General features: G+C 35.4%; 1 protein-coding gene across 2 annotated transcripts in view; it reads left to right on the top strand.

The window, feature by feature from the left end:
- The first annotated feature begins 410 nt into the window (after nt 1–410).
- The window catches only part of LOC145671112 (tRNA endonuclease ANKZF1-like), a 59,692-nt gene continuing 44,376 nt past the window's right edge, over nt 411–15,726 (top strand). The window contains exons 1-3 of one of the 2 annotated variants that reach the window (XM_081739899.1): nt 411–537; nt 4,594–4,748; nt 7,546–7,749. In XM_081739899.1, the coding sequence (XP_081596025.1) occupies nt 4,595–4,748; nt 7,546–7,749 (358 nt within the window). In that variant the 5' untranslated portion in view covers nt 411–537; nt 4,594. Of the gene's footprint in view, nt 538–4,593; nt 4,749–7,545; nt 7,750–15,726 lie in introns of those variants that run through there. The other variant, XM_081739900.1, reaches the window with a different exon arrangement.

Genomic DNA, 15,726 nt, shown 5'->3' with positions numbered 1-15,726 from the left:
CACCATCGCTGACGCGCCTGCTTCCTACGGACGCACCTCTTGCTACTGCTAGGATCCCTCAGGTGTGCTTCTGCTCTGACTCGATTAGATAGCATTTGTGCTTTCTATTGGCCACCTATCACCATTAGGTTTGTGTTTTTAAGTTTATTTGTGATTTACGCATTGCAGTTTTAATGCCATGTGTGCACGCGCTGTATTTATATTTCGTCCTAAAATCAATTTGCACCCATTGATATAATTCTTCCTTTAAGAGGCATTTCTAAGGTAGTAAGAGTGGATTTATCGCTAAGAGAAGTTCGAATATCATTAATATACGTAAAATGGGATAGCACGGAAACACTATTTGTAGTTATAAATACAATATAATATGTACCCTGTACTATACGTACTACGTTAGTATTCTCTGTCTCCACGGCCACTAGCTAGAGAGTAGTTAGTACCACTGATTGTACGTCATTTCCGGCATTTCTAGCAGACGTATGTCTGAAATGACAACACACTGATAAAAATTGTGTAATCTGAATATTTTGGCTGTAGGTGAGTGGGAAGTATTACAAAAAATAGTATTTTTTCATGTTATTTAAATCTTTATAATTAAGGTAATGATAATTATTATTTGTGTTATTTTCTATATGAATAAGAAGATATATTTCACCATATGGGCATCTTTACATATAATAATATATTAGGTATTGTCTATTCTTGAAGAAGAACCGGGTTTTAAAGGATATCACACTACATTTTGGAAGATTTACAGGTAAAATTCAATACCTTGCATGAAAACGCATGTTCATTTTCGGTAACTGTTAGTATGGGGGGGGGTCCAAAAGTGGCCAAAAAACAGGATGATTTACAGGAGAAATGAGTTAATAATGGTGTTAAAGTAGTCAAGAAAGTATCTTACACAATTTTGTGAAGGTAGTAGGGACCTGTACGTACCGTAAAGGTGAGTGGAAGTGATTGCCCATATTATGTCGAGAACAGAACCCAACGAACCCCTGGGAGCTTCTAACCCGTTCCTACTACTACTACTTATACTGTGGATCTTAATTTAACGTATAAAACCATAAAACGACCGAATCGGAATAGAATATCGCAAAAAGTAGGTGAAAAAGCTGGACCACCAAAGCTAAACAATAGCCCAAATTTTTGCAAGCGATAGAACTAAATACAAAGTAATACAGATGTATTTTAGGTTTAGAAGCGTAGGGTTACTACTGTAAAAGCATCACAAGTGTTTACTACTGATATAATAAGTGAATACACATGAAATATGGCTCTATTAGAGGCTATTTTCCACCGGTAACATGTTTCTGTACAGTGTACAAGACCTGGGCTTGTGTATAGCCCGCTCCCCCCAGTTCTTTGTCACCGGAACTGGAAGAGTCACTACTACTACTTATATCGAGAACAGAACCCAACCAACCCCTGCGGGGCTTCTAACCCATTCCTACTACTACTACTATTGCTACTAACTCCCACTACTACTACTACTACTACTACTACTACTACTACTACTACTACTACTACTACTACTACTACTACTACTACTATTGCTACTAACTACTACTACTACTGCTACTACTACTACTACCGCTACTACTACTACTTATACTAAAACTTCCTTACCACAAGATTTACATCTTAAATCTTTATAACATGCGATTCCGATTCATTATGAACTAGTATGAATCATTAGAATCACTATGATTCGTTAAAAATCACTGGGGGGAGCGGGCTATACTCAATCCAAGACCTGTATTTTGTGTTTACAAGGGCAGCGTTGTTAGTATGAAATCATGACAAGTCCTATTGAAACTCGTATCATAACCAAAATTCATTTCTTTCGACTATAATCCTTTGCGCATATACCCACCATCACTGACGCGCCTCCTCTCTTCGGACTCCCCGCGGTGCCCACCAGGTTAGCCCTGTTCTCGCTTGGTTAGATAGTATTCGTACTTTTAGTGGCCATCTAGCACAGGTTAGTTTGTGTTTCTGCCACTGTAGTTTTTTTTCTCCGTGTCCGGAATGGGACTAACGGCTTTTAAAGATGTATAGTTTTAATATGGTCAGAGATAATAATAAAAAAAAAAAAACTCAAAAAGGTTTTTTGGTCTTACTTACAAGTCATTCTAACTCAGTGTAACTCCATGTGAGCTCCATTTGTAACTCTTACAATATCTAGCCTGAACTTAATCTCTCTCCATGTATTGTGTAACATCTGTGGTGTTACTGACGCAATCGCATTCCTAATACGGTTCTTCAGTTCATAAAAATTACGCACCTTTTAACTAGAATACACAAGGTCTTTTACATGCCCCCACAGGAAGAAGTCTGGGGCCTTACATCAGGAGAGCGTGGAGGCCACCTAATTGGCCCATCACTGCCTACCCGACGGCCAGGAAATTCAGTTTCAAGGTACTCCCTCACTTGTAAACTCCAATGTGGCGGGGCACCATTCAATTGGAATATCACTTAAGGTTGCAAATGTTGTAACTGGGGAACAGCAAAGTGTTCAAGCATGTCTAAGAACACATTTCGTGTTATGGTTTGCTCTATGAAAAAGAAGGGGCGTATAACTGCATTATGTGTTAAAGCACACCAAACATTCAATTTGGGACTGTCTCTAGAAATGTTCTATGTACGCATGCGGATTCTCAGATCCCAATATCCTGACATTGTCTTTTAACACAGCCTGACAATTGAAAAGTTGCCTCATCAGTGAAAACAACATTCAATAGGAAATTATGGTCATAATCAATCCTGTCCAGAATTTCAGTAGCAAATGCTGCTCTTTGTGGCTTATCGTTGTGCTTAATTTCTTACGGAGAAATAAAAGAAAATATTTTTACGTGCAAATTTATTCGTCAAGTACTGTGTGTAAAAATGATTTATTAAAGGTATTTAGCATCTACTTTCCAACACTGAAAAACCAGAGGCGGTATGGCATACCCCTGCGTACCGTCTGACTTCAACCACTGTTCCTATCGTATGGCGATATTGTGTCGAGTGATTAATATTGAGAATTGTAGTAAGAGTTTAGGTGGACGAGAGTTTGTTCGGTAGTCGCAAATTTAATGTCGGTCGAATGCGCCGTAGTCAAAAGTGGATAGTCGGTGTACGCAGTTTATCAAGAACACGTGGTTGAATTTAAAGAGGAATTTAAACTTATCGTTGTGATAATTTGATGCTTCATTTCGCTTATTTAAGAAAGAGAAGGTTTGCTGCTAGTTGTTCCATTGTCTTGGTGAGATGTAATTTATTTTTCTTCGTCATGCTGCACTGATTTATAATTAATGGTGAGTATTTTTTTTTTTCCTTCTTACTTTAGTTTTATTGTAGTGGTTTGATTATTTATTGTTGTTTTGGATGTTTTTATGGTACTTGAGCGGGAGGTTTGGAGGGCGGTAGCCCCCAATTTAGATCTAAAAATTGATGGTCACCGCTTCACCCGACTTGATTTCTCGGAAGATTTTAGCGTCAGTTCTCAAGGATATTGCCCTTGCACGTAGCAATTGAAGAGTAAATTCTTGGTGAGTGTGGTAGATCATTTGGTTAGCAATCGTAATCTATTACCATTGTCATGATATATCTTAGTTTGCTGGTGTGAAGTTAGGTTACGATTGCTTATTATGTCGTCTGCAAAACTTGTCCAGAATTTACTTTTCGATTGCTTCGATTCATGGATTATTTGTGGGAACTGATCTCTGAACTGTTCCCAGGAATCGGTTCAGGTGAATTGGTTCCAATGAATGTTCGGCATAAAGTGCACTCTTACCATTGTCAATTTTTCATTAGGTTGCCGTGGTTCAAATTTGTTATGTATTGTTTTATTAAAAGTGCGATTTGCTTCATTCAAAAACAGTTCTAGAAAACCAACATGAATATTCAAAAAGTACAGGTTTTAAATAATGCTAGGTCGTAGATTGAAGAAACTGTTTTTAAAGTTTATTACACTCTTACAAAGAAACAGAGTAAAGTAGGACTACGGATACTTAAACAAAAAATAGCATAGTGTCATAATGAAATATACGGGCAAGTTTTATGCCACATGAAACCTTGCAATATAATATTCTAGCACTACTTTTCTGTTTTGCTATGCCGAGTTCGTTCCTGTTCCCATCTTAAATATTTTTACTTATGATTGCGGTTTCACTTACCTTGCTCAAGGCTTCAAGGCAGAAATTAAATGAAATAAAATTTCTGATGTAACGTTCCACGTTATACCCTCCAGGGTAAAGAGACGAATGGATATTGCAAGTAAATAGTAATGCAAGAATTTGTGGAATGATATGTGAAAGGAAACGGGAAAGCTCCGAGAAAATCCGCGTACATGATGTCCGTCGCAAATTCACAAGACCTGGAATCGAGCTATTGACCCCTCGCACCAAAAGTCAGCATTCTGCACCAGGACAAGTACCTTCAGGCTCCAGGACAGAGTTAAAAGACACGCATTTATTGAACTTGACAAAATTTGAGATAACGTAAGGACAATAGAAACTTATTTTATTAGTGTCTTAAATGTATATGACTGCAATTGAACCAATTGCTAGTGCATTCATGTATGCATTGTCTCATTTTATTTTACAGAATGGCTGAGGGTCCCAAAGAAAATGTAGTAAATCCGAAAACACGATATGAAGTGCATAAAATATATGATGTGCAAAACGCAAGATCTCTTTTGAGAGGTATTAAAGTTGCCCAGTGCATGAAGGTTAATTTGCCGCTGCAAGAAAAGGAAGTTGGTAAGTTAAAGGAGCTGAAACAATTCAGACACTAATAGCTTTCCATTAATCTTGTGGTATTTCTACGGAGGTTCTGTTAATTTGAAAAGTTTGAGAAGAATTAGAACAAGTTCTTATTTCTAAAGCGTTATTATTAGGAAAACACATTTGTTTAAACAAATTCTGTGATATCATTAGTGTACAGAATATATATAATCTTCTTTTGGTTTAATTTCAATTCACCGGAAGCTTTCAATACGTACAAATGTTTTCTTCAGTCAGCTGTGAAGTTGAGGGAGATCGGTTCCTTGCCAGAACCATATAGGGTAGTTAATTGAAGACGCCTAATAATTTTAATCGGTCATCTTTGTAGAAGAAGCATTTTCTTTTATGTTGTCCTTTTGCCCCCTCCTAAAGTGAGTATACTTTTTTTTGTGTGTAAACAAATTCATCCTCAATATTAGTTATTTTTATTTATTTATTTATTTATTTATTTGTTTGTTTGTTTGTTTGTTTATGGCCCCATGTAGGGATAATTGTTAGTATTGAAGATTTATTACGAGAGGTGATCAGAAAGTAAGGTTACAAAGCCTGCAATACAAGCAACGGATAGTGCATACATTAAATTAATTTTTCACATAGTCTCCATAGTGGTTGAAGGACTTGTCACATCGTTGGATGAGATTGAAGATTCCCTCTTGGTAAAAATCCTTTCCTTGCGTGTTCAGCTACGTTGTCACCAAGTATTTCACCTCCTCGTCTGAAGCAAAGCGATGTCCTTCTAGGTGCTCCTTCAAGTGCGGGAACAGGTGAAAGTCGCTTGGATCGAGGTCTGGGCTGTAGGGAGGGAGGGTGGTTGATGATACAGCGAAACTGCTTCAACAACGTGGTGGTCTTCTGGGCTGTATGCAGACGCGCGTTGTCGTGAAGGAAGATGACGCTCTAAGTGAGAATCCTTCCCGTTTCCTCTAGATTGCTTCGCGCAAGGTCTCACTCACAGAAATCGAATACTCCACTCCACTGAGAATCATAGAGTGGACTTCTTCGTAAGACCAATTTTCCAAGCGAGTCGCCATTTGTGTTTACCTACAGCAAGCGCCGTAGGTGGTGGGTGGCTGAAATTGCACAGTTTCCACGCTCCTCATTCCTCTATAACAGAGGATACTCCAGAAATATCGGCCTTGTAACCTTTGTTTCTGGTCTTTCTTCGTATAACATTCAACTTCCTTCCGTACGTATCTGATTATAATATTGTGCTGGGGCCGAATGTTATAAGTGTGTCTTTGTTGAATAGGGTTTCGACAGAATTCTATCATACAGTATTCAAACACAACTAGAAGTAACTGTTTTTATAGCATGCCACATGCCTACAGAAACCTACGCTAAATGTAGATACGCTAACCTACACAAAAATTGCCATATCGTAAACAGACATACACGAAAGTTCAATGCAACAGTAAATTTCTCAGACTAATATTTAAAATCAGTCTTCCATACTTTATATATTTATAATTGACTCAAAATAATTAAGTAAACAATGAACAAGGAAAAGAAACACATATGGGCGAAAAATAGGTTTACTTGGCAGGAGTAACAAAAATAAGGAGACGCAAAAGGTGTTTTTTGTGCAGAAGATATTATTTTATTTTTTTTCATTACCCAGCAAAAAGTTGTCTCAATACTTAAACGTTCCTCCACATCCTTCGTTAGTTTTAAAGTTGTGAATTCAAATTAAATATGTTTATTAATTTTTTTGTACTTTAACCTTTGAAGCAGTTCGTGCAAAAATTATTGAAGTTAAGTTAAATGTGAAGTGAAATGAAATTAAAATTTTGATTTAACGTCCACGGTGTAGGCCAGAGAAAATAAATGATTATGAACAAATAAGTTTAGGTGGAATAAAAGCTGGAGGGGGCGGGGAAAGAACCCACGAACACTATGTTGTCTACCACAGAATCACATGACCTGAGATTGAACCAGGGACCAGATGTGAACGTTCTGCCACTAAGCCTGCGTGGTCCGTTTGTAAATTGTAGAAAACTGCAAAAGAACTAGAAATGTGCTAGATAAGTTGCAGTTGAATATGTGTAGGAATAAAAATCGTATTGTAAAAAGTATTATTGTTGAAATTATAAATTTTGTTCAAATAAACTGAAATCGGCATTGATTTTATGTAAGCCATATATATATATATATCTGATATACATATTGAGATTTCAGAGACATAGCTTTAGGAAGAAACTACCTGAACTCGTCAAGAATTTTTATCTAAAAGATGAATAACATTAACTATAAGAGTTCCTATGTAATGGAAATATTTTATTTTTCACGTGTGGCGTGGAGGATCTTCATTGCTCAGGATGTAGTATAATTATTGTCAAATACTTGTTTAACATACGTTCGTTAGACAAATTCAGGTAGTTTCGTTTTTTTTTTTTTTTTTTTTTAATTAATTTATTATTATTATTATTTTCCCTCAATACTAATGTGTGTATTCTATTTAAACCTTCGACTTTTTTAAACTTAAGTTTTACCTTATGCATTCAGCTGTGTTAAGTATAAGCATGATATCCTCGGGACATCATAAATATGTAATTCAAGAAAAATTATCGAAGACCCGGATAATTACCGACTTACATTACGACTCTAATGTTTTCGTGGGCACGAATTGGCTCTTTAGTTTTCCATTCACAATTTTATAAAGGAATTTGTGACCAGAATTCTTATTGTTGTACCGCTTACATAAGTAGTAAAATCTGTGACCGTATCACTATCTCTTTTTGATACAAATCCTTTTACTAAGGTCCTTTCTTTCTAGAGCAAGAGACCATTGTAGATGAGTGTCGTAAGATTCCGGAGCTTTCAGTGTCTGATACATTATTCTGCTCTTTTTGCAATGCAAGGTTTGAAGACAAATCAGAGCAGAGACAACATTACAAACTTGATTGGCATCGGTATAACTTAAAACAGAAATTAGAAGGAAAGAAGTTCGTTTCGGAAGAGGAATTTACTCAGCATGCAGGTAAACTAATCGTCTTATAACAGACTTACCCTCTTGAATGAAGAATGGAAAAAAAAAAGTCTTTATTACTATTATCTTGAATGATATATACTGCATTTTCCTACTGAAAATATGAAGTCTGGTATTGGAAAGTTTTACATATATACTAAATGAAGATTATATCTTCATTTCTTATACTTTTGTGAAGATTGTCTTTTTTTTTTTTTTTCTTCTTTCTTTGGAGGGGTAATTCAGAAATAAGTAAACCTTACCTTGTATCCTTGTACCTTGTAACGACCGCATTGTTACTCTTTGACAACCTTCTCCATGACCGTAACTTAGCTTCTAAACTAGTAAAATGTAGAAGGTTTCCGTCATTCCTGGTAGTCCTTTTAAGAGAAGAAAAAAAAGTAAATTTAACCCTCGCTTCAAAAATTGGGTTTAATCATGGCCTCTTAAACACGCAAAGTATTTGATGCTTGTCACTTTCTTAATGATGAGTTGTAATTTTCTGCGTATTTTCAGAGGTTAAATCACTTTTCGTTCTGTTAAAACGTAAACGATGAATGCTGTGTTTTATAATGTACGAGAAAATATAAAAACACTCTGAGGTTGAAATTAATTTGCTCCATCTCTGAGCTGACGTTCAAAGGGATCTGTGTTGTGAGTAAGAAGTTAGTTTTTACGCGACCGATTCTATGTAGCAGAATTCATATTATTATTATTATTAGTGTAGAAATATGAGAATTGTTTTCCCAGATACAAGTCAAGGTATATTTGTTTCTAAGGTATTCAATATGTATTGTATAACCACTGTTACCAAAGACTTTTTTAAAGTACTTTAAAAAGATTCGTAGATTATGGTAAAGTACTGTATGTGATAATTCTTTCTATGTTGTGACATTTTCTTTCATTCATATGCTTATTGTCATCCTCGATCATGTTACTGCTGATTTTAATTTTCACTTTTTTTGCTTTTTTTCTTTCTTTTGAATTTGGTGTCTTCGAATTTAAAAGGAACTCAATCTGTACCCAGTATACAGAATGTATTATTGATTTTTTAAAAAAGTTTTTCGTGTTTCGGTCTTTGTAATTTTGAATATATATTTTGAATCATAGTACTTTCTATTATGTGCAGATAAATTTTATATGATTTCCATTACGCTATTTAGGTATCAAATTTTAATTCTTATATTACATAATAGTCTTTCCTTATTTTGTTACGTAATCTGGCGTTGTATGTTAATACCTTATGCACTGATATAGTCTATGAGTCTGGTAGGAATCCAACCCTCGATCATAGAACTAAAGATTAGTGCAATAACTACTGTATTACCGAAGAACCTGATCCAATTTATAGAATTCAGTAAACAGAGAAGAATTAAATGTAAAACAACATTTTTCAGCAGAATACGAATAAGAGTTTCTTTACTCTCAAGGCAAAATTGGCAGTGTTGCCAACCCAATAAAAGGTTGTACTTTTTAAATGACACTACGTCAAGATATGAAATATTTGAAATCTACATCTTTTTTTAATGAAAACTTACAATATGACATTTATTACTCAGTGTTACAAATCATCGATAAATATTCAAATTTTGAGGCACTCGATATCAGTAGTAACGAAAGAAAGGCGAACAGGTCAGTGCACATCGAAAGTGCTTTGGTATCGGATACTATGACTATGTTATCATGTATTTCTAATAAGTAGGAACAAAGTTACAAGAGATTGAGAATGTTATGTTCCTCAAAAGATTTTATTTCGACAAAGTACTTAGGCAAGTATCATATGATATTTACCTAATTACTTCTGATTTCAATAGACGTAAAGATCGTAATGCCGTTTATAGCACTTTGATATCTCAAACCGTATTTAAGATATGAACATTGGTAAAGTTTGCAATATCGCTTTATATTATGTAATTGGAAGAACTTCTTGTAATTACAACTATCAAAAAAAAACTATTACTGTAGTTTTACAGAAGCAGATAAAATCAACATTAAAAAAAAAAAAAAAAAAATTCCTGGAAGTACGTCATTTTAGGTAGTGAAACAACGCCTACCTATATTTTTCGTGTCTCCGGAACGAGTTGGGATATCAAATTGCTGTAAACAGCATCACTTTTTTTTTTTTTACCTGTATTGGAAACCATCTATGTGATTAGGCGTGATGCTTGTCTAAGCATTTTTTCGAAATAAAACCCTTTGATGAAAGTCAAATTTCCAATCCCCTTGTAACTTTGTTCTTACTTAGTAAAAATATATGATTCATGGCCATAGTATTCGACACTAAGGTAATTCCGATGTGTAAGTACTTCCGACGATTCATCTCACTTTCGCTGATACTGTAATAGTGGGCTCCAATGTTTCTGGTACTGTAGCGTTCTTAAATTGAATAGTAGTAACATTGAATAATAAATTTAAATTTGAATAGCGTAACAACCTGATGGCCATAGTATTCGACACTAAGGTAATTCCGATGTGTAAGTACTTCCGACGATTCATCTCACTTTCGCTGATACTGTAATAGTGGGCTCCAATGTTTCTGGTACTGTAGCGTTCTTAAAGTGAATAGTAGTAACATTGAATAATAAATTTAAATTTGGATAGCGTAACAACCTGATGTAGGGTTATTTTAAATAATATTTTTGTTGGTTTGGCAACATGGTTTAATTGTGATATTACCAAGTATGCCAATCAATGTTTCTCTGTTGATTTTGCATGTCACGAAATTTTATCGATTTTTATCAGTTGGCTTAAAAGCTATAAGGTTGTTTCAAGATAAATGGTCCACCCTGGATATAACTTGAACGCTTTACCTGTTAATTATACTATAATCTAAAGGGTAAAATTACTTAGTGTTAGAACGCACTGCTTTGCCATAAAGGATCTTTGATCTCCCGCCTCTTTCTAACTTCTTTATTTTATTAATTATTTTGATTACACATTGCAATGTAAACCGGTTGGAAAGCAATTTTATTATAACAACTTAAGACGTACACTCATGTCCAAAATGATTGTCGCATATATATAACTGTCTTCTTGTAAGAATATGATTTAATAATGATTTTGCAGGGTACTTTTAATACTGATAGCATATGTATAATAGAGAAATTTATATTTGTGGTAAATTTCATACCAGAAGAATTATAAATACGAAAATTATAATAAGTAAAATAAAATGTTACCAAATGAACAAGAATATTTTGTTTTAATTTTATTGTTCTTATTTACTGCTCTTTTAACATGAAATCTGCCACATACATGTCTTTGCCGATTGTACACATACTAACATTATAAGAATTACCGGGTGAATTCGTTATCAACTTATATTCCTAGAACAACATATTTATTGACACGCGACAATAATTTTGGACATGAGTGTACATACTTTTGCGTTTCCAAATTTTTATAGATCGTTGAAACAATTATGTTAAACTTCGAATTTTTACTGACAGCTGTCAGCATTGTGTGAACTGTAGGTAAGAAACGATATTAAGTAAGGATAGGATTATGAAATTTAAATGTTTACGCTCATAAATAAAGGCATATAACTGCTTTTCAGAGTAAACGTCTTAATTTTTTTCTTCTTCAGTAGCATTTGTGACTGTGATTTTATTCCGAGTTTTGTCCGAAGTTCCCAGATTCCAATTTATTTTCGATTCCCTTGTTCGAATGAAAAAGAAAAGTCTTCTATGTCTGCCTTTTTGTAAATAATGAAGATTTATTAAACTAATTTTGCTTTATCGATGTTAAAATCACAAAGATGTCCGGTGTGGCGGACAACTTGTTCGCTTAATGCATTCGTACAAAATGACACCAACATAGTTTTGTATCCAGATAGTAATAAATATATCGAGTCTTGAGAGTACAAATGCCATATGTCCAATTTTTTTCAATATTGACTTTGTCAGCTATTCCAATAGTTTGATACTTCTATGTAAGATGCACAAATATCAAATGTTTACTGTAAATAGCTCCTTGATAATACAGTGAACAGTTGTTGCAAAATATATATATTTGAATGAAGATATAGTAATCGAAGCATTTTATTAGTACGAGTAAGAGGATCAGTCAATATGTGTAATGCACAGTCTATTGTGGTACGTGATTATAACTGAATTTAGCCTTCCACCTTTTCAATGTAGCAAATGAACATAACAGTGTTTCCCTTTTCACCCGTGGTTTTGCTCATGGAGATTAACTTGCGAAGAAAGTAATAAAGACCACTGTAATGAATATTATATTTCACTGAATAAATACTTAGTCCGCTGGCTTGCAACACATGGATCACTATTAAACAGAATACCAAAAATGTGTCTCCAGTAACTAAACACTGTAATGATTGGGACAGCCCAAGCAAGTAGTTCTCTGTATGGTATATTAGGACGCACCTCAATGCAGTTAAGTAGTTGGAGTTTCACTTGTCATGTTTTGCAAAGAACGAAGGTTATGCAAAGGAAATATATGAATGCTATTGGCTAAAAGGCTATTATGTGGGTTAGAACTTCCAGAAATGACGAATATAAAAAGTAAGTTGTAGTGATTCTCTCATAAGATAGTATAGCAAAGAACAATAGTCTCTTTGTTCAAAATGGCATATACTTGTGCAACTAAAAACGCACAAGAGCAACTGAATGCAGCTTTGTACCACAGTTCTCCTTATTTTCAAATAGTTATTTAGTTACTCAACAAATGGCACTATCCATTGTTTAGTTGATCACTTTGCAAATAGATAGCATTACTTGTAGAGATGTTTGTTAATATAGGAGACTGGTTTCAGCCTCATTTCTTTCGGGCGCGTGTTAGGCGTACGTGACCGCTCCTGGCTGGATCAACCATGAGTAGCTACGGCCAGGGATGACGGAAGTTTGAGTTTTGCTTTTTCGCTATTGCGATGACGAAGGGTGCCTTCCATTTCAATTCAGGCAGAGCATGTACCATCACCATCTCAGATATTGTTGAAACTTTTTTTATAGCAACTAGACATGTATTTAAGAGACCCATATTTTTTTGTTTTGTCGAAAAAAATTTTCCCGCCAAGTAATGGGCCATCAAAGACGGGGAGTACAATTTATGAATTGTAGAAGACATGGAAAATGGTCAACTTCGGAGCCTCATCATTCGCCTGTGGAGACAGGTAGAGTTATAATTCTTGTTGTGGTATGTACATAGGGATATAAATAAACTATATTTTATTATAGTTTGGTTTGCGCATGCGTATCTTTTTGTACATAAATTAACAAATGAACGTCAATTTATCTGAAAAGTCGAAGTTTGCGAATTTTTTTCGAGCACTTCCGGTTCGAATTTTAAAATTCTGTTTTCGCGGTTGGTAAGACCTAGTTACCCTCTTTCCGAAAAGATTTTTGTATCGCTTCTGTGTGCAACCGTTTTGTCGCAAAAAATTCGAGAAATTGTAAAATTTTCAAAAATCGCCATTTTTGGGCGCCATTTTCTCGAAAACACCATTTTTTAAAATTCTGAAATTTTGTCAGGTGGTTCAACTTTACATGAATAATAAACACACCAAATACCATTCTCGACCAATGCTTCATGAATTAACTGCAGCCTTTTAAAGTTAGCGAAGTTTCGTTAACTTTGATGTCACAGTTAGCAACACTGGGAACAATAAAAGTGCAATGATTTGATGATGATTGTGGTTCGCATTCATTAAATGAAGAATAAAAGGTTTTCTTGACTGTTTTGTTCATTATTTTGATCAAGAAGTCTCTCTGAAATAGTAAAATGAGCCTTCCCCTACTCCTCCGTTTTCTTAAACCGAAATAATCTTAGGTGGAAATTACGATTACGAAACACATACATTTTAAGTTTACTTGAAATGGCCATCCAATAAATTCTGATGATCTACACAAAGGCTGGACTATTACCTCAGTGATGATTTGGAATGCTCCAAACAAAGTCTCAATTAAGTGCAGTGTCATTAGTGATCGAAAAAGGACAAAAAGTTTAAAAAATCGAAACGTTTTCTTACGCGTTCCAAAGAAATTTACTGACTTTTTAAACAGAACAATCCCAACATAAGAATGGTTCACTCGGAATTTTACAGTATTCGAGTAAAGTGGGTCAGTCTGCAACCTGCGAGGGAAGTGTGTATGTGTGTGTGAGTATTGTGCAAATTTTAAGTTAGCTGCTACTGCGTTGCTATAAATCAAAGGTGCAGCCTGTATTGAATCTGTCATGAGTAACCTATTTCCTTTAGTAGTATGATCCGTAGAAAATGACAACTGTCTTCTTCAAGAATGTGGTAAATGTCCTGGAGTGGAAGGAATAAGTGTGGAGTCTTTAATTATTGATCATGATGAAAATGAAAGTGTTAGGTATGCCATATGGGAAAACAAGAATCTCGTTAAAAAAGCTGTGCCAATTTCTGTTTTCGTATTGTACATTGCTGGTTTAACTGTAATTCATGACTACATCAAGAAAATCCAAAGAGAATTAATTGCTACCGAAAAGCACCGTATAAAATTTCAAGATACAAATTCTATTTTACTTCATGTGGACTTCGCTGAAAACTGGACTGTTATTCTGCAAAGTGAAATTCAGAGTTATCACCGGAATATGAATCAACTGACAGTTTTGTTGTAATAAACGACGATAAAACACACGATTCGGCTCATGTACTCATAGCCATAGACAAGATTCTAAAAATACTCGAAGAAAAGCGAAAATATATTTTATAGAAAAAGGTTTGAATACGAGAAAATAAATGTCTACAATTTCCCAAACCGTGTCAGTGTTTTCTGATGGTGCTGCATCCCACTTTAAAAATCGCTTTCAGATGTTCGAGATGCAGACAGATCCGATAAAGCAGTGGTTTTGCAGTGAAACCGGCCATGCAAGGGTCTCTGCGACGTTATTGAGGAAGGGGGGGGGGGGAGAGGTGTAAAGAATGTGGCAACGCGGCATAACCTTAGGCAAATACAGATACACAGTGTTAAACCCGCAGAAGAAAAAAATGAAATGAAATCTTTAAGTTTTACGTCCGACGCTTATCCCGGTTAGGCTAAAGAAGACGGTGATTATGAGAAATGAATGAAATGGTGGGATGCAGAAAGTGGGAGGAAACTGGATAACCCCGAGAGAACCCACGAGCACAGTGTTTATCCACCACAAATCCCACACGGCGCGATCTGGGATCGAACCAGGGACCCCAAGCACCGGAGGTGAATGCTCTACCACTGAGCCACCGCGTCCCCACTAAAACCACAAAAGAATTCGTGAGTATAGTTCAAGTACAAACTCCGGGTATTACTCTCGTTCTGTTGCCTGGAACTGAATTCGACGACTTCCGGAAGAAAAAAAGGGAAAGTATGCAACCGGTAACTGGTATTCAACGAAATCATCTTTGGCTTTCGGAAAATGGCGAAGTTTTTATGGCAGTAAGGGGTCACCATGAACTAACTTCATGCTTCCCCCAAAATCGAACTTCTGCAATTCAAAGGGTAGATTTAAGAAATCTGCAAAAAGAAACTTTCGTTACATACATATATGTATGATAACCAGTGGTGCGTAGCAGAAATATTATGAATAAATCATGAATTACGTGAAGTTGAAGTGCTGTTATGCTTCCACATGGACCTTCAGCATTTGTGACTATCGACAATGTGCTAAGCAGGGGCGAATCCAGGAAGGGGGGGGGGGAGTAATACTGCTACCTAGAGCTACTTTTAAGAGCTCCAAACTCTGAGATCGGTTTTATTTATATATAAAATAAAATAGTTTCTTCCCCCTAGATCCACTCCTGGACGAGTTGTGAGTGAGCCAACACCTATTGGAGCACCTTCACGGTTACATGCTATTAGCGAAGAAGACACCAACCAAGCAAATGATTGGTCCACGTAAAAAATATTAAAAAAATAAGTAAAATTTTGTTTCCAAGACCATTTTAAGTAAGTGAACTTGAAATTTGTGCGTTTCGTAATCGTAATTTCCACCTAAGATTATTTCTGTTTAAGAAAACGGAGGAGTAGGGGA

This window comes from Thermobia domestica, chromosome 15, assembly GCF_964235325.1.
Source record: "Thermobia domestica chromosome 15, izTheDome1.hap1.1, whole genome shotgun sequence".
In the NCBI taxonomy this organism is placed as follows: Eukaryota; Metazoa; Arthropoda; class Insecta; order Zygentoma; family Lepismatidae; genus Thermobia; species Thermobia domestica.
This window is presented reverse-complemented; position numbering and strand designations above follow the sequence as displayed.